Source organism: Ictalurus furcatus, chromosome 9, assembly GCF_023375685.1.
Source record: "Ictalurus furcatus strain D&B chromosome 9, Billie_1.0, whole genome shotgun sequence".
NCBI classification, from domain to species: domain Eukaryota; kingdom Metazoa; phylum Chordata; class Actinopteri; order Siluriformes; family Ictaluridae; genus Ictalurus; species Ictalurus furcatus.
Window position 1 is genome coordinate 7,010,991 of NC_071263.1, and position 21,013 is coordinate 7,032,003.

Sequence of the window (21,013 nt, forward strand, 5' to 3'; positions counted from 1 at the left end):
TTTATGGAGGACGGCTTCCTGAACCTGGGCGAGTACAAGGCAGGCTATACATAAAGGCTACTCCTGAAAAGTGGGGCAGTTCCCACTTTGCTCGGACAATATTGCGCTTCTGAATCAGAACCTGTAAGTGTGTGATTATTTTATGAAGTATTTGCTATTGACTGTTCAAATTAGGGCTGCAACTAACGATTATTTTCATAAGGGATTGGTTGGCCGATTAATTTTTCGATTTATTGATTAATCGGATGGGGGCAAACTTTCAGTACCATTTTTTCGTTTATTTAAAATATAATCTACAAACTGAGTATTACAAATATAAACTTAAAACTAAAAACTTTATACAACTGTATGTCCAATTATATAAGATGGAAAAGAACCCAATACACACACCAGAATATATATTATTTATTTAGGATTGTGGTTTAATTCTGTGCCTTTTTGCATCTATTAAAAGTAATGCATAAATAGTTATAAATATAATATAAACTTTATAATAAAAACTCCCTTTCACTGCACCTTATGGTTTCTGTTACTCACTGCTTTTATGAATATTTTTTTACTTTGGATCATAGTGTTTTAATTAGACATTACATATCTTACTTGATATGATATCTCCACTGTGAGTGAGGAGCAATGCGGTCTCGTTACTAATAGATCACTTCCGTTATAATAAACGACAGAAGTTACACTCCAAGCGCACAAATACAGCATATAATGACAATAAACTTAAATTAAACTAAACTTCTTAAGCAACTTGCACCTGTTTCCCTTGCCCCTTACACACAGTGGAGCATTTTGGATACAAACATAAGTTTGTGCTCATGCATCATTGCCGTGCTTCCCTACTACACAAACTCCGCTTTGTAAAGTTTTGTCTTCTACGTGGTGTTTAATATAAAATGCTTCCCTGCCTTAGAGGACTTGGGTCGCACACTTTCTTCCTGACTGAAAACAGTAAACTGAAGGAAGTCATTGTCTGTGATTCTGGGTATCTGCTAAAGCTAGCGGCATCACATTACGTGCGTAAGCGTCGTGCGCCACTGACTAGGAAGCGGCTTATACTTCCAGTTAGTAAAAAACTAATGTGTTCCATTTGAGATGATATTACCTTTCTAAAATTCATACACTAGACTAGTGGTTCTCAACCTTTTGTGAGCTTTGGACCCCTAGAATATTTCGAACAATTCACAAGAACCCCCTCACTCCACAACAATTATAGGTTATATATTATATATAAGTCATTTCTATATATGTTGTTTTATTTTATTAATATTTAACATTAATAATATTAACATTGGACAGTTAAAATTGAATAAAAACATTTCAAGATTTAATTTTTTACATTTTATTGTTGGTGTGACATTTAATTTCACTCCCTGAATTATCTTTTGTTTATTTTATCCATCAATGCGACACTAGGTTTTTGCAAATTATCATTTGATTTGTATAAAAATTTAAAATAAAATCCATCAATGAACGATCGTGATATTTGAATAGATGCATGAATGCACGCGAATAACCAAATCGGTTAATTTTAAAACATCTCATTTGAATATGTTTTGATCCATTTGACAATAAAATATATATAATATTATTTAAACATTTTTAAAAATTTTCCACTGATCCCCTGCAATTACACCACTGACCACTAGGGGTCCGCGGAAACACTGCACTAGATGATAGAGCGCGCAGTGTATAGTGTAAGTGTATAGTATGTCATTTGGGACACAACTTTAATATTTACTCTCCGAAGCGTGTTTTCGGAACAGAAGTAACGTAATGAGTAAATGTACTGCGCACAGATCAACTACTCGATAATGAGATTCGTTGACGACGATTTTCATAATTGATTATTATCGATTTTATCGATTAGTTGTTGCATCTCTAGTTCAAATGCAGAATTTTGTGTTGTGTCTCAGTTGTAGACCTCTGCTAACGTGCTAGGTAAAGTTTGATTAGTTGCCTCAGTGGTTAGTGTTTGTTTGTATGTTGGTGGTCAGACAGAGATGTTGATTGTAGCTGCTGTTGTGATTGTATCTTGAAACGGTTTATATCAATCGAATAACAAGAATCCTAGCTTTCCTAAAGCCGTGTTCACACTGTATGATTTTGGCCATGATTTGGTCGTCTGAGACAAATTTTGAGAATCCTAATAGATTCCTATAATCCTAGGCCAAAATCTGTAGTCTTTGATCGCTAGTTTGACATGTTTTTTACTTTATATATGCTACCTCTAGGTCAAATTATTCGTTAACATGGAATTAGCTTCCACTCTTATGCTGATGATACACAGCTGAATGAAATACCAAGATGGCAGCGCAGCAGTAGCATGCAGCGGCCTCTCCAGATCCAAGTGGTGCTATTTTTGCTATTTTTGTCTTGTAGCCCATCTTTTTACAGCACATGGACATCAGAGAAACCGGTGTTCATGTTTACCATTGCCAGACACTGCTAAAATACAGAAATCATGCAACAGCCAACCTGCATGATGACCGGCTGGAGACGCTACGCGATCTTAGCTTGTTGCGGAGACCAGGCCTCCAGTCCTCGGCGTCACCTGATGCCATGTCCGGGGGAGGGGACGTCGAAAGCACTGTGTGAGGAAGCGGAAGCGCGGGAATAGTGTCCATGCTAGGCTAAAAGCAAACCGGACAGCTTTCCCATCCATCCTGCTCTCCAACGTGTGCTCCCTGGACAATAAACTGGATTACATCCGATTCCAGCAGGCAACGCGGCGTGAGTTTAGAGACTGCTGCGTCTTTGTTTTCACTGAGACGTGGCTCAGCGACCGAGTTCCGGACGTCGCCATTCAGCTAGACGGGCTTGCCTTGTTTTGTGCCGACAGAAATGCAGCTCTGTGCTGTAAGGCTCGCGGTGGTGGCTTGTGTGTTTACATCAACATGGAATGCTGCAAGAACTCGGTGCTAGTTTATAGTTACTGCTCATCGCTGGTGGAGTTTGTGACTGTTAGATGCAGACCATTTTATTTACCGCGGGAATTCACCATATGCATTCCCCCCAGCGCTAATGTTAAGGAGGCACTCTGTGAACTGTATTGGGCTATTAGTGAACTACAGAACACACACCCCGATGGACTGTTTATTATTGCCGGAGATTTCAACCATGCGAATCTCAAGTCGGTGCTCCCTACATTTCACCAACATGTTGACTTTGCAACGAGAGGGGCGAACACGCTGGATCTTGTTTACACAAACATCCCCGGCGCGTACGGGGCAGAGCCCCGCCCCCACCTCGGCTACTCAGACCACATCTCTGTTATACTAATTCCAGACCACTCGTTAGATGCTCCAAACCGGTTTTGAGTCAGGTGAAAACCTGGCCAGCAGGAGCCATCTCTGCTCTTCAGGACTGATTTGAGCACACTGACTGGGACATGTTCAGGGAGGCTGCAACTGACAGCAATTCCACCAACTTGGAGGAATACACGGCGTCAGTGACCAGCTACATCAGCAAGTGCATTGATGATGTCACCGTCTCCAAGACCATCACGACATGCTCCAACCAGAAGCTGTGGATGACTGCGGACGTGCGAGCACTACTGAGGACCCGAGACTCTGCCTTCAGGACAGGTGACAAGGTGGCCCTAAGAACAGTGTGGGCCAAGCTGTCCCGGGCCATCGGAGAGGCAAAGCGCACACGACCAGAAAATCCACAGTCACTTCACAGATAGCGGCGACACACGGCGCATGTGGCAGGGCAATCAGGCCATCAGCAACTACAGGACAACATCACCCGCCTGTGACAGTGATGCCTCCCTTCCAGATGTGCTGCCACGCTCGGTTCGAGGCACAGAATGATGTGGCAGCGAGGAAGACAACCCCTCCTCCCAACAACCAGGTGATGTGTCTAACCATGGCTGATGTGAGGAAAACTCTACGCAGAGTCAACCCACAGAAGGCTGCTGGACCAGACAACATTCCTGGCAGAGTGTTCAGAGGATGTGCAGATCAGCTAGCAGATGTTTTCACTGACATCTTCAACATCTCCCTGAGCAGCGCCATCGTTCCAATGTGCTTCAAGGCTACCACCATTGTCCCCGTGCCGAAGAAGTCTCCAGTGTCCTGCCTCATTGACTACCATCCCGTTGCACTCACATCCATCATCATGAAGTGCTTCCAGAGGCTCGTCATGAGGCACATCAAGACCCTGCTGCCCACCTCACTGGACCCGCTGCAATTTGCATATCGCACCAACTGCTCAAGAGATGATGCCATGGCCACCACCCTACATCTGGCCCTCATCCACCTGGACAAGAAGGACACCTATGTTCGAATATCGTTCATAGACTTCAGTTTAGCATTCAACACAATCATTCCTCAGCACCTGATTGGAAAGCTGAACCTACTGGGCCTGTACACCTCCCCCTCCAACTGGATCCTGGACTTCTTGAATGGGAGACGTCAATCAGTCCGGATTGGGAACAACATCTCCAGCACCACCAAGCTGAGCACTGGCGCCCCCTGGGCTGTATGCTCAGTCCACTGCTGTTCACTCTGCTCATTCATGACTGTGCAGCAATGCATGGCTCCAACCACATCATCAAGTTCGCCGATGACACGACTGTGGTGGGTCTCATCAGCAAGAACGACGAGTCAGCACACAGAGAGGAGGTGCAGCAGCTAACGGACTGGTGCAGAGCCAACAACCTGTCTCTGAATATGGACAAAACAAAATAGATGGTTGTTGATTTCAGGAGAGCACGGAGTGACCATTCTCCGCTGAACATTGACGGCTCCTCCATGGATATCATCAAGAGCATCAAATTTCTTGGTGTTCACCTGACAGAGAACCTCACCTGGTCCCTCAACACCAGCTCCATAGCCAAGAAGGCCCAGCATCGTCTCTACTTTCTGCAAAGGCTGAAGAAAGCCCATCTCCCACCTCCCATCCTCACCACATTCTACAGAGGAACTATTGAGAGCATCCTAAGCAGCTGCATCACTGTCTGGCTCGGAAATTGCACCTCACAGGATCGCAAGATCCTGCAGCGGATAGTGAAGACAGCTGAGAAGATCATTGGGATCTCTCTCCCCCATCACAGACATTTACACCACACGCTGCATCCGCAAAGCCACCAGCATTGTGGCTGACCCCACACACCCCTCACACACACTCTTCACCCTCCTGCCATCTGGAAAAAGGTACCGAAGCATTTGGGCCCTCACAACCAGACTGAGTAACAGCTTCTTCCCCCAAGCCATCAGACTCCTCAGTACTCAGAGACTGGACTGATATACACACACACACAGGAGTTCGTCCGTCGATTTCGAAGAAGACCGAAGTTTCCATTTCTGCCTCCATTAAGGAGAACACAAACTGGAACTCGACTTGCGCATGAATTGGATTATAGTGAGGAAGACTTGCGCAGCATCGGCCTCACTCTTACTTCCCGGTGACCACCATGATCCAGTGGCAAGACCGAGTCAAGACGACTGAAGATGGCCCCCGGGCGCAGTGATTCATACACCCTTTCATAGATCTATTCATACACACACATACACATACAGACACACACACACACACTCTGAACTGAACACCATCCCACTCTCATTGAAATATTTGCACATTCCTGCATTGACACTGTTGCATTTTTTGCTGCTACTGTATTATAAAAAATATAGTATCTAATTTATTGTCAGTATATACACTTTATATACACTTTACCTGGCTGCTACCACAAAACTGCTCTGTCTGTGTTTGGTATAAGCTAATCTGCTGAATACTAAGTCATAGCATGTTATGTTTACATTTATACCATATTTAAATTATATTGTTACTCCTTGGCACCTATCTTTTGCACAACCTGTTACATCAGACACTTCCACACTAAAACTGTGTACTGTTCGGCACTACACTGTCACTTACTGTACCTATTGTCCTGTTTTAGTAGTTACTGTACTGTCCTGTGCTTATAACACATGTCTGCATGTGCACTTTATGTAGAATGGTTGTAGATCTTCTTTAGTTCTGTGTTGTCTCATGTGGTTAGTGTGTTGTTTTATGTAGTACCATGGTCCTAGAGGAACGTAGTTTCGTTTCACTGTGTACTGTACCAACTGTATATGGTTGAAATGACAATAAAACCACTTGAACTTGAACTTGTATGTTTCAGCAAAGCCAGATGACAGACAGCAGATTAATAAAGTTGAGGAATGTGTAAAAGACATTAGACGTTGGAGGCTTATTAACTTCCTCTTAGTTAATTCTGACAAGACAGAAGTACTTGTACTAGGACCACAAGTAAGCTTTCTGATTACATAGTAACTCTGGATGGACTTTCCGTTTCGTCATGTGCAGCAGTAAAAGACCTTGGAGTGATTATTGACTCCAGTCTATCATTTGATGCTCATGTAGATAATATTACTAGGATAGCCTTCTTTCATCTCAGAAATATTGTTAAGATAAGAAATATATTGTCACTACATGATGCAGAAATATTAATTCATGTTTTCGTCACCTCTAGACTAGATTATTGTAATGCCTTACTGTCTGGTTGTTCCAGTAGGAACATAAACAAACTCCAATTAGTTCAGAATGCAGCTGCTAGAGTCCTTACTAGAACCAGAAGATACAACCACATCACCCCGATCTTATCCACACTACATTGGCTCCCAGTGAAATCATGCATTAATTATAAAATACTGTTATTGACTTATAAAGCACTAAACTCGAGCCAAAGTATCTAAGCGAACTTTTGGTTTTCTATGATCCGCCACACCTACTTACATCAAAAGGTGCAGGCTATTTGATGGTACCTCGAATAGCGAAGGCTACAGCAGGGGGAAGAGCTTTCTCTTACAAAACCCCACAGTTATGGAATAGCCTTCCAATTAGTGTTCGGGACACAGTCTCAGTGTTTAAGTCTAGGCTTAAAACGTATTTGTTTACTCAAGCCTCCCATAAGTAGAGTTTCTGTTACGCAAAGCACAGTCTTACTAAACAATCTCTTCCTCTCTCCTTCTGTCGAGCCACACATGATTTTATGGAGATGGCAGTGATCCTAATCCTTTCTGCTCTCCAGACCTGCCTGATCCGTTTGGATGCCCTACCTCTGGATGGAGCTCTCATCAACTCTAATTCCACATGGACATTCTCATTGTGGTTGCTGGGACTACGGTTGCTTCTAAGGCCCTGGAACTGCAATTTACAACATGCAGTTTTGCACTCAGGTCTCCTTTGAACAGTATACAAACAGACTTCATATTAAACCATAATGAACTTTACTTTTACACTATCCGTTGTTTCCCAGATGAGGATGGGTTCCCTTCTGAGTCTGGTTCCTCTCAAGGTTTATTCCTCTTAACATCTTAGGGAGTTTTTCCTTGCCACCGTCGCCACCAGCTTGCTCAATTGGGATAAATTCACACATTTAAAATCTGTATCCCGTGTTTATATGGTTCTGTAAAGCTGCTTTGAGACAATGTCCATTGTAAAAAGCGCTATACAAATAAAATTGAATTGAATTGAATTGAATGTTCCCCCAAGGCTGCACGATGATGACCAAAATGATAATCACGATTATTTTGATTAATATTGAGATCACGATCATTTATCACGATTATTCATTGATTTTAGGGACAATATATTTTTATTGCACATTCACATTTGTGTAAACAGACCACTGCTTTCACCTCCATGTTGTGCTACATTCCTGCTAATGTACAAATCTTTGCATCAAATTAGACTGATGCTTAAAGTGCATCATCTCGTAGAAGCAAAATATAAATAAAATTGTACCCAAAATATAGGATGTTTAAAAATAAAAATGCCATCAACCAAATGAAAATATTCAAGCCAATATAACAGTATGCAACCGATTGAAAACAATTCAGGCCTATGCAGAAAAGCAATAACAATAACAAAGTTGTTGCCTTTTCAGCCAAATCACCCAATAGAGTGGTGCAGGGATGACATCATTTCGAATATCCCATATCCCATAGGCTTTTGGATTATTGCAAAAATAAGCTCTGTGATCAACAAAAGTTTACAACACTAACACGCTTTGTCCATCAAGATAATTTTCACAAATTAACACAACTTTTATGAAGTTTGAAGCCTAAATACAATCGCCAGAAATAAACAGCTAACTGTATGCTATAAACAAACTACACTGCGGTCGCTCGACAACTTTTCCAAACTTGATTTAAAAACTTTTTCCATAATATGGATTTACTCTGTGGATGAATCTTCATCCACGTTTTTTGGGGAATTGTGCACAGCATACCTGAACCAGTTTATCTGCAAAGTTTTTTCCTGTTCAGTGTGATGATGTTTCATGTCCCCGACAACATCTGTAGTCCCATTTAGCAACTTGTTAGTGTCATGATTTCCCCTCGCGCAAGCGCTGGATCGCTAAAATGCTAACTCGTTTCCAGGTTTTGACATAAAAAATGATGTCATCCCTGTACCACTCTATGTTGACTTGCTGTAAGTTTAGAGAGTGCCTGACTTGATATGGTTTTCTATGAGTGGAGGACGAACTTTAAAAGGCAATATCACATATTTGTTCATGTAATGGTGGGCAGTCAAAATCGTAATTGAGATCAATATGCAATTAATTGTGCAGCCCTATGTTCCCCCGACAGCCAATTAATGGCCGTTGCGATCAAATATTTCCTCCGATTAAATTCTGGTAGTGTCAGAAGATTTGAGGCACAGTCCTTTAGTGTGGCTTCTCCTACTCCATACGAGTGTTCTTGTGTGCGTCCATTTTTCGCGTCTTGACTGCAGGGAACTCTGGGGGCTCGTGCCCCTGCCCTTTTTCTAAATTATTTAAAAGTTAATAAACATTTATATTATGCAAAAAGCATTTGAATTCTCAAATTAACATGAGAGCGAGCGCACAAAACAGTAACAAATTAATCACAAGAAAGGCTGAGAATTTTCCTATTTATTTATCCGGCTAGAGTCTTGTCATGACGCAATCACAATGTGTCCTGATTCATTGCAGACAGGTATGCTGAAACCACTAGCTGTTCTGCTAACCTTTTTGTAATATTAGTAGCATTTTATATGCTTATCATCGGTAGTTTTCAAATTGATTGAGAGGGAATGTGTTGGTAAATACTAGCTATTGAAGTTCATTAAATTTCCAGACATGCAAGTAACCTTGTTATATTATACGTATGTTATATAGTCAGAAAAGGCACAATGCCAAACAGACAGAGACAGCAGAAAATTAAAGAAAAACTGAAGAAGGAGGTAGTGAAAGGAGCAGCTTCCTTATCAATATGAATGAAAAAAGGTGAGCTAATATGAGACAGATAATTGCAAAAAAAAGGCATCATATGTTTACAAAGAGTTAGGCTTGCTGCGATAGTCGGTGTTCTGTTCGTCCATACACCGTTTACCTTTGCCCCCCACGGCACCACCCCCACTGTCGTTTTGCGTGCTTATATAAGTAAAAACCATTTAGTTCAGTTGGAGACTGTTTAACGGATGCTATAAACTGAAAGCGTCTGCTCCATTCAGCATGAGCTGCAGAGTTGCAGCACAGAGTTATATACAGTGTCTCACAAAAGTGAGTACACCCCTCACATTTTTGTAAATATTTATTATATCTTTTCATGTGACAACACTGAAGAAATGACACTTGGCTACAATGTAAAGTAGTGAGTGTACAGCTTGGGTAACAGTGTAAATTTGCTGTCCTCTCAAAATAACTCAACACACAGCCATTAATGTCTAAACCACTGGCAACAAAAGTGAATACACCCCTAAGTGAAAATGTCCAAATTGGGCCCAATTAGCTATTTTCCCTCCCCGGTGTCATGTGACTTGTTAGTATTACAAGGTCTCAGGTGTGAATGGGGAGCAGGTGTGTTAAATTTGGTGTCATCGCTCTCACACTCCCTCATACTGGTCACTGGAAGTTCAACATGGCACCTCATGGCAAAGAACTCTCTGAGGATCTGAAAAAAAGAATTGTTGCTCTATATAAAGATGGCCTAGGCTATAAGAACATTGCCAAGACCCTGACACTGAGCTGCAGCATGATGGCCAAGACCATACAGCGGTTTAACAGGACAGGTTACACTCAGAACAGTCCTCTCCATGGTCGACCAAAGAACTTGAGTGCACTTGCTCGGCGTCATATCCAGAGGTTGTCTTTGGGAAATAGACATATGAGTGCTGCCAGCATTGCTGCAGAGGTTGAAGGGGTGGGGAGTCAGCCTGTCAGTGCTCAGACCATACGTCGCACACTGCATCAAATTGGTCTGCATGGCTGTTGTCCCAGAAGGAAGCCGCTTCTAAAGATGATGCACAAGAAAGCCCACAAACATTTTGCTGAAGACAAGCAGACTAAGGAAATGGATTACTGGAACCATGTCCTGTGGTCTGATGAGACCAAGATAAACTTATTTGGTTCAGATCCTGTCAAGCGTGTGTGGCGGCAACCAGGTGAGGAGTACAAAGACAAGTGTGTCTTGCCTACAGTCAAGCATGGTGGTGGGGGTGTCATGGTCTGGGGCTGCATGAGTGCTGCTGGCGCTGGGGAGCTACAGTTCATTGAGGGAACCATGAATGCCAACATGTACTATGACATACTGAAGCAGAGCATGATCCCCTCCCTTCAGAGACTTGGCCACAGAGCAGTATTCCAGCATGATAACGACCCCAAACACACCTCCAAGACGATCACTGCCTTGCTAAAGAAGCTGGGGGTGAAGGTGAAGGGACTAAACCCTATTGAGCATCTGTGGGGCATCCTCAAATGGAAGGTGGAGGAGCACAAGGTCTCTAACATGCACCAGCTCTGTGATGTCGTCATGGAGGAGTGGAAGAGGACTCCAGTGGCAACCTGTGAAGCTCTGGGAAACTCCATGCCCAAGGGGGTTAAGGCAGTGCTGGAAAATAATGGTGGCCACACAACTTTGGGCCCAATTTGGACATTTTCACTTAGGGGTGTACTCACTTTTGTTGCCAGCGGTTTAGACATTAATGGCTGTGTGTTGAGTTATTTTGAGGGGACAGCAAATTTACACTGTAACGCCAAAGAGCACCCCCTCCAGCAGCGGTCCTGGGCCCCGGTGTAATCTGTCCTTTGATGTATCAGGAAACAGGGCGGCCTCCGCTGGGCACCAGACAGGTGGAACACCGCCCCCAGCGGGGCTGGAGCTTGGGGCGACGTCCTCAGTGGGACTGGAACGCTGGGCGACGCCCTCAGTGGGGCTGGAGCTCGGAGCGACGCCCTCAGCGGGGCTGGAGCTCGGAGAGATGCCCTCTGCGGGGCTGGAACTCGGAGAGACGCCCTCTGCAGGACAGGACAGCGGGACAGCTTCCTCGCTGGTTGAGACCTCCCTGCAGGCCTCTATCCGGAGCTCTGAGGTCGTCAAGTTGACCTCGGGCTGGGGCCCAGAGGTCGCCAGGTTGACCTCAGGCTGGGGCCCAGAAGTCGCCAGGTTAACCTCAGGCTGGAGCTCCGTAGCTGAGACCTCCCCGTAGGTCTCAAGCTGGAGCTCTGAGGTCACCAGGTTGACCTCAGGCTGGGGCCCAGAGGTCTCCAGGTTGACCTCAGGCTGGAGCTCCGGCACTGAGACCTCCCCGTAGGTCTCAAGCTGGATTTCTGAGGTCACCTGGTTGACCACAGGCGGGAGCTCCGAGTTTGCCATGTTGACCTCGGGCTGGATCTCTGCACGGGCTTTCCGGTGTAGTCGTTTATGCTCCCGCCAGCAGCTCTTGAAGCATTCCTTTGTGCAGTAGAACGCTTCCTGGAGACCCAGTTTCTTGCAGGTAGGGCATTGTAGCTGAGTCTCCCTCCTGAAGCCCTTAGACATATATCTCAATGTCCTCTCCACCACGTCAACTGGAATCTGAAGCGAAGCTGCGGATTCGAGCGTGTTCACCAACTTGGAAGCTGCAGAGTCTAGCATGTCCACCCACTTGTAGAAAAGGTGGAAGGGTGGGTCAGGCTGGGGCTTTCCATTGACCCGCCACCCCAGTAGATCCAGACCACGAAGATGTCGTGGCCGGTAGAACTCCTCAACAAAAAGTTCTGCGAACTGGGTGACATCATGGAGAACGGGGGACCCAGTACTCACCAGTTCCTACGCCCAGTCCCTGGCTGGGCCGCAAAACTGGGACACCAAGAACCCGATCCACTGGCTCTTAGTAGGCTTGGGATATGCCAGGCTGCAGAAATAAACCTGGCAGCTGCAGAGGAATTCCAGAGGGTAGCTCCCCAATCCTGCTGTCGCTGGTGAGAGTTTGGCGGTGAACCTTGGCGGTGAACTGGCGGTGAACCTTGGCGGTGAACTGCATGGACTGGAAACTCGGCCAGTAATCCGAGCATCTCCCAATAAGGTGCCCTCCTGCTACTTCCATGGTCAGGGGCGGTATTCTGTTACGAAACAGGACTCAAACAGGGAGTAAGCACAGGAATAACGACTTTATTTACACTTAAGTCTATGTAGGAGGAGGCAGGAAACAAGGTCTAAACAGAAAACCTGAAATGAAGCAAAGAACATGAAACTTAAACATTTATCCTTTAACTAGAAATGAGACATGAGGCACTAAACTTAGAACACAACTATGACATGAAACACTCGTTTAACTCAGGCATTAAACACTCGTTTAACTCAGGCATGAAACACTCATTTAACTAAGGCATAAACACACCTTTAACTCTGGCATGAACACTCCTTTAACTATGACATGAACACTCCTTTAACTACGGCATGAACACTCATTTAACTACGGCATGAACACTCATTTAACTAGATCTTGGAACTAGGAACAGGAAACTAGACAGAGCATGGACACATTACCGCCTGGCACCATTATACATTACCGCCTGGCACCATTATACATTACCGCCTGGCACCATTATACATTACCGCCTGGCACCATTATACATTCCGTCTTTCCTCTATTAGTTGCTACTCTAATACTGCCCGTCGTGCGCAGCAACGCGAGGGGTTTAAATAACCGGTCACAATTACCTTAATTGCTGACAGCTGGTAACCCTTCAAAACACACCCTCTGCCAATAACTGAACCGGGCGGGGACAGAACAGGAACCAAAACAAGTGCACATGTCCATTGTAAACAAAGTCTTATCATCCATGCGCACTTCAAGAATGTGCACGCGGTCTTCAGCTGCTTGTGCTCGTCGTTGCTGCAGCGCCATCTGCCGGCAAGATCGTGACATGTATTAATGCATCAAAAATCCTTGGATTTAATGTAAAATTGAAGATAAAATAAAATTAATGGTTTGTATTACTATTTAGTGTTTTGATTTTATAAAATTGAATTTTCACATTTTTCCATTTACAGATTTTTACTATTGCTATTTAATAGTATTATAATATCACTTACACAGGCTTATTTATTTATTATTTTTTTTACAGTGTGTCTACAATCCTCCTGAGCTCTGTACTGAAATGGAATAAAATAATAAAGGCTACTAAGACGGAGAGGCAGTGAAGTCCAGGACTGCGTGACAGAATACTATTTAGCATCATAACATATTAGATACTATTGTACCGGTGTGCCCCTTTAGTGTTGTGTTTTTTTACCTATTGACATAAATCCTTATACTTTACTGTACTTGTTAACATACAGTCTCCTCCAAGAGTACTGGAATGGCAAAGCCAATTGTTTTTGTTATACATTGAAGACATTTGGGTTTGAGATCAAAACATGAATATGAGACAACAGATCAGAAATTCAGCTTTCATTTCCTAGATGTGTTAAACAACTTAGAACATGGCATAATTTGTTTTAACCGACCCATTTTTCAAGCCATCAAAAATATTGGAACATGTCACTGACAGATGTTTCTTGTTGCCCAGGTGTGCCCTGTTAAATTGATTGTTTAAACATTTAATAGCTCTGAATGTATGTTCTTGGTTTGAGCCATGGGTTTTGCCTGTGAAGACAATAACGATAACTGAACATGAAGACTAGAGAGCTGTCTATGGAGAAAAGCAAGCCATTTTGAAGCAGAGAAAAGAGGGAAAATCAGAACCATTTCATAAGTGTTGGGCATAGCCAGTTCAACAATTTGGAATGTTCTGAAAAAAAAACAAAGGTTTACTAACAATCAGACATCGAACATGTGGGCCAAGAAAACATCAGCAGTTGATGGCAGAAACTGTTTGAAGAAGGCTTTGAGAGCAGAAATATATACGCCATACAACCAGATGCAAACCACTCATCAGCAGTGAGAATTGAAAGGCCAATTTTGAAATTCGCAAAGAGAGATTTACAAAGAGCCACAAAAGTTCTGGAACCAAGATCAACATCTACCAAAAGGATGCTCATGATCCAAAACATACAAGCTCATCAGTCATTTTTGGTGATGTAACTCATGATGGTAGCAGCAGAATAAATTCAGAAGTCTACAGAAACATTCTGTCTGCCATTTTAAAGAGAAATGCATCCAATCTAACTGGGAGGAACTTCATGCAGCCAGACAATGTAGACAAACACACCTAGATGTAAATAAAAGGAAATGAAAGCTGAAATTCTGATATATTGTCTCATATTCATCTTTTGATTTTAAACTGAGAGTGTTTAACCAAAAAAAAGTCTTGCTGTTCCAGTTCTTTCGGAGGGGACTGTTTTGGGATTACGATCTACTTTAATGTGATTAAAAAAAAAATTTTACTCTGAGAACTTCTGATGTTTTAGGTCATATTTATCCAGAAAATTCTAAAGGGTTCACAAACTTTCAAGCACCACTGTATTTGTAAATCTTTTACATTATTTGTACATTTAATGCTGCTTCAAGAAAAAGGAAAATATTGTTAACTGAAGTTGCTAAGTGTGATGTTATAGGATGAAAGGCTGAAATAGGTTAGTTCCTGGTGTGATTTATGTTATGTAGTTATGAACAGTCATTCCCTCACCAGCCTCTCTTTTTCCTCTATCCTGAAGTTAATAAGAATAAAAATGCAGCTTGTCATGTTACTGCAAAACACAAACTCACAGAAAACATATAGACAGTTACAAAGCACTGACACTGGAGACTCCGACCATAAATGTAAAATTAGCGTAAAATTTCCTTGCAGAATGCTTGAATGTATCGATATTTATACAATTTTATTTGTTAAATAACACATTTTAAAATCCATTTATTCCATCCATCCATCCATCCATTTTCTGTACCGCTTTTCCTTACTGGGTCGCGGGGAACCTGGAGCCTATCCCTGGGGGCATGGGACACAAGGCGGGGGACACCCTGGACCGGGTGCCAGTTCATTGCAGGCCACAATCACACACATTCACACACCTATTCATACAAAATCCATTTACTGTTAGTGTTAAATTATATGGAGCAATATATAGAACATACAGGCTCCTGTGAATGAGTTGTTACTAAATGATAATGCACTAGAACAAGCAAATTAATATAAACAATTATTCTAAATTCTGACCTTCTGACCAGTCAGATTTGAGAATTCAAGTTTTGTTTGTGATCTGCTATCTTAAGTACAATATGTCCAGAAAGAATTCAGACCTCTTGAGTTTTTTCACATTTTATTGTGTTATAGATTTCCTTTAAAATTGATAAAATTTGCTTTTTCCCCATCAGTCTATGCACACGGTTAGGGTTAGGAGACAAATGTGAGTTCTACCAGCATACAATTTCGTTCCTGGGTTACATCATCAGCCCCAGTGGAGTGTCCATGAACCCATCCAAGGTAGCGGCAGTTATAGACTGGCCCACTCCCCAAACTGTTAAGGACCTGCAATGATTTCTCCACAAACTTCTACAGATGCTTCATCCTGGGTTTCAGTTCAATTGCTCATCCTATCATGTGCATGTTATGAGGGAATCCTAAATGCCTGATATGGAACTCTGCTGCAGAGCAAGTCCTGATCCTGCTTAAAACTGCTTTTACCACCGCTCCCACCCTCAAGCACTCTGACCCATCTAAATCTTTCAATATGAAAGTAGATACATCTGAAACGGGGGTTTGTGCCATCCTCTCACAAAGGTTCGGGGACAAACCCAAACTCTCCATCTCCAAAAAACTCTCTTCAGCCGAGCAGAACTATTACATTGGGAACCGAGAGCTGCTGGCTGTTAAGTTAGCCTTGGAGGAGTGTTGGCACTGGCTCAAGGGGGCAGAATACCCATTTGTCATCTACACCAACCTCAAGAATCTTGAATATCTCCACTCTACCAAATGCCTGAACCCCCGACAAGCCTGCTGGCACCTCCTTTTTGTATGCTTCCAGTTTACCCTGTCTTTTTGTCCCAGTTCCAAAATCACTAAGGCAGACGCTCTGTCCTCCATTCATGACACTGAACCCCGGACTAACCAAGAGGAATGCATGTTCCCTTCCTCCAGTGTCATGGGCTTGCTTGAATGGTTCGGGCCATCGCCGACACTCCCCGAGAACAAATCCCTCATTCATGCCTGTCTAACAGGTCCTTTGTCCCTACTCGCCAAAGAATCAGACTCATCACTTGGGCCCACACCACCATTGCAACTAGTCACCCTGGAACCCAGCATACGTATCATCTGCTATAGGACAAATTCTGGTGGCCGAACATGTTTGCCGATATGCATCGAGCTGTAAAATCATGTACTGCCTGTGCCCAAGCCAAGGTACATGGAACCCTGCCTGTTGGTAACTCATGCTGCTGCCAATACCCCAACAACCCTGATGCCTCTTAGCCATAGACTTTCTCGCAGATCTGCAGAATCACAGGGCAACACATCCATCCTGGTGGTCATTGAATGCTTCTCTAAGTCTCTCCACCTTATTCCAGTCCCCAGCCTTCCATCAGCCTTTGCCACAGCGGAATTTCTTTTCAATCATGTGTTCAGATACTTTGGGGTTTCTGAAGACAGTGAATGACCTGGGTCTACAGTTTACATCCCGGGTATGGTTCAGCTTTATGGAGAAATTGGTTGTAACATTGAGCTTAATGTTAGGATATCACCCCCAAGCCAAAAGCCAGGTAGAACGAGCCAACCAGGAGATTGACTGGTTCCTGTGCGTGTTCTGCTCTTCCCATCTTAAGGATTGGGCTCAGTTTCTGCCCTGGGCTGAGTATACCCAAAATTCCTTACGCCACTCAGCCACTCGGCTTACCCCTTTCCAATGTGTGCTTTGATACCAGTCGCCGCTGTTCCCATGGAATGCCAACCCCACTTATTCACCAGCCGTGGACGATTGGTTTCAGAAAAGTAAGCAGGTCTGAGAGGATGCACATCAATGTCTCAAGCAGGTCATTCAAACTTACAAAACTGCAGCCAACCGTCACAAAGTTAACACCCCTCACTACCAACCAAGAGACCGTGTATGGCTAGCCACCCATGACCTACAACAGCCTCACAGATGCAGAAAGCTCAACCCCAGATATATCGGACCCTTCAGGCTCAGCAAACAAATCAGTGAGGTAACCTATAGGCTTGATCTTCTATGGCATATCCCAATTGTTTCATGTATCATGTCTGAAACCAGTCGTACTCGGGCCCTTATTGACCTCCCAGCCACCACTGCACCTCCCCCCCTTGACATCAAAGGCCAGCTGGCCAATCTGGTCAATACACTCCTGAACTCTCGATGCAGGAATGGCCAACTGGAGTATCTTATGGAATGGGAGGGGTACGGGCCAGAGGAATGACATTTTGCGCCTGCACCATGAGTTCCAAGCTAGCCACCCCAACTGCCCTGGTCCTTGACCCAGTGGGAGGCCCAGGAAAAGCAGTGCTCCCAGAGTGAGCCCGTTGGGGGAGGTGGGGGTTCTGTCAGTTCAGCACACTCCTCAGACTTCCAACATGTTTTCCATACACTTCCCAGAATGCAAACACACTGCCTCGTTCACTATCACCGGACATCTGATCAGGCACACCTGATCCCAATTACATACACACACACACACACACACACACACACCCACACATCTTTATATAGAGACTTTCTACCACCTGCCCTTCGTGAAGTATACGCTCAATTCCTTTGTGTTTTTGACTTTACCAAGCCTTTGTATTTTGCCTGATTCTTCTGGTTTTGACTTTGACTTTGTTTTGTGATTTATGTGTTCTGCTCATTCTCTGATATCCGGTTTATTGATTGCCTGACCTGTGCCTCTTTCTAGTTTTTGCCTCTGCCTTACATCTCTAATGTGACACTGGCACACATGAATAATTTTGGATTTTGTCTTCTGTTTTACCAGTCTGAGAACTTGCAACAAATAACTTGTCAGTAGTGTTAATATTTCTTTCATAAAAATACTTTTACCAGATATTTTATGTTGCCACCATTTCAGTTGGTCTCAAATTCTGTTACTTATTCACAGTTAGAGAACACAGTTTTTGCAGCTGTTAAAATGCACCTGGAAAATTATATAATCACTTTAAGGTGAGACCATACAGCAGCTATGTGATAATGTGCCATGCCAAATGGAAGCCAACAGAGTTTTACTTTGTGCACATTCAACGGGAGTGCATAGTAAACGGAGATCAGTAGAACAATTGAGACTGGTGTATGGAAGCTTAGCTCTTTCTTAGTGGGGAGATCAGTAGCAGAAGCCTTCATCAATTGACTACTTTTGTTATGTGCAATATGCATACCTGGATGTGCATATTTTTTAATTATATTGTTTTCAGGATGTCCATGCATCCTTCACTGTGTCCATCGGTCTGTCTATCCATCTGTGTGACTGTCTGTCCAAGATTCTCATTAGTGTGATATCTCAAGAAGGAGCAGTTGAATGTTTATCAGATTTATATGGAATTATCATTGTAACCAGCAGATGACCTGATTAGATTTCAGAAATGATCCAAACAGGGTCAAGCATTGTCTGATCTAGTTTTTCAACAACACCTTCCTTCCTGTTTGAAGTATATTTTAAGGGTAATTGAGGCATACAAATTAGTAAAAGAAGGATAAGACTTGGTGGTGGTGGTGGAGGTAATCCCTGGAGGTAATGTTGATGCTGTTGGTGTCAAGTTCTACTTGTTTGTGTTTGTTAGGGGATAGATTGAATTGCTTGTATGCAGCAGGTCCATTGTATTTTGTTATGGCCAGTGAGGTGAACGATTGAAATAGTGCATTCATTCACTTTATTGTTTTTGATTGTGGTTTAATTATATAGAAAGCTTGATTGTTCTTTTCTCTCTGTCTGCCCCCCACCACTTTGCAATTTGTGCAGCTCCTCCAACTGTTCGCATCATTCACTCTGGTCACGCATGTAATGTGGAGGAAGAGCGCTACACTGAGAGAGTGTATACGATCCGGGAGGGTGAGACGCTCGAGCTGGCCTGCCTGGTCTCAGGACATCCACGACCACAGGTGACCACAAGCTTTCTCTTCATGACTAACCCACAAAGATCTGTAGAGGTTTCCTTCCACCTGTTGAATCACATTAAAATTTGCATACAAGAACATCTGATTGAAAATCTCAAAAACCTAAATCATGCAATAAAATGACTTTGTTGCATTATTACTAATAAATTACATTAAAATGAAAAGTTTTGTTTTTCATTCATTCATCTTCAGTATCTTTATCTAGGTCAGGGTCATGGTGAATCTGGAGCCCATACTGTGGACACAAGGTGCAAGGTGAGAGAATTCACTCCGGATGGGACACCATTGCAGGGCACCATGCACTCACATGCACACATTCGTTCACACATAGTGGCAATTCAGTATAGTTAATCCATGTGTGTGCATGTTGTTGGGAGGTGGGAGGAAACCAGAGCACTCAGAGTAAACCTATGTGAACATGGTGAGAACATGCAAAACTTCACAGATAGTAACCTAAGCTCAGGATTGAACCAGGGACCCTCGAGCTGCGAGATGGCAATGCTACCTGCTGCAACTGCTGAGAAGATGCAGTAAATGAGAAGAGATTGGAGTGGAGTGGAGTAAATGACACCACTCCAAATATTCCAATTTTAAAAATTCAAATTGCATAGTACTACAGTAAATATTATGCTGCATGTATTCCCTACCCTTTGGCAAGTGGTGTGACACCAACTTATAGCAGCTATGTTAACCTATGACATTGTATTATTTTTTACTAATACTATTGATTATTGGACTACAAATTACTGTTTGGCTCACACTCTGATTACATATGCTGATTATGTCATGATTTATTTACAGGGCCATTGTCATGCTAGAACATGTTTGGCTAGGCACTTAGTTATAGTGAAGGGAAATTGTAATGTTATAGCATACAATGATATCCTATAGAATTGTGTGCTTCCAACTTTGTGGCAACAGTTTGGGGAAGGCCCACATATGGGTGTGATGGTCAGATATTCACATACCTTTGGCCATATAGTGTAGGTAAGTGTGACTGTGTGTGTGCATGGTACCTTGCAATGGATTGATGTCCCATCCAGTTTGTATTCCTGTCTTTGGCCCGTGTTCACAGGACTCTGATTAAAGATGAATTAATTAATTAATGGATGAATAATATGTAGTACAATAAAATGAAAACCTTGCAGTTGAAAACACTGCAAACATATCCTATAATTTTATATCATGCTGTCAAGAGTATACTCATGCATGTCATTTAGTAGCAATATCATTGGAAAGATTGTAGGGAATGTACACAGATGGTCTCAGGATTTCCGGAAGTATTTATTTGCATCATATGTTTGCTTATACTATATGTAGGACCACTTACATGACTTTTTTTTTGTTGTTGTTGCATGAACTTAAGTTGTATCAGCAAATTGGCTTTATTTGCATACTACCATACCACCATGTGATTGTAATTATGCTCAATTTAATTTCTGTGAGTTATAATGATCACTAACAGTACAAAATGATAAAACAAAATTCTTCAATGCTATAAAGTGTAATGAAAGACTTCATAAATATTTAATGTAATCATCAAATTGCCTCTAATGTACTGTAAAAAATATGTTTTTTAAGTAAAAACAAATTCGGGATATTATCATGTGTATAGTTGGAAAAGCATTTTGTGATTCCTCAAAGAAGTTTACTGGCAACACTGAACTGTGTTCATTATTTATTTTTTTTATTCAAGAAATGTTTCTTATTCAGTAGCCCTT

General features: G+C 42.8%; 1 protein-coding gene across 1 annotated transcript in view; it reads left to right on the forward strand.

The window, feature by feature from the left end:
• Positions 1–21,013, forward strand: part of mdga2a (MAM domain containing glycosylphosphatidylinositol anchor 2a) — a 192,628-nt gene that overhangs the window by 8,548 nt on the left and 163,067 nt on the right. Inside the window, exon 2 of the mRNA XM_053633356.1 lies at positions 19,138–19,277. Within this exon, the coding sequence (XP_053489331.1) occupies positions 19,138–19,277 (140 nt within the window). The remainder of the gene's footprint in view (positions 1–19,137; positions 19,278–21,013) is intronic.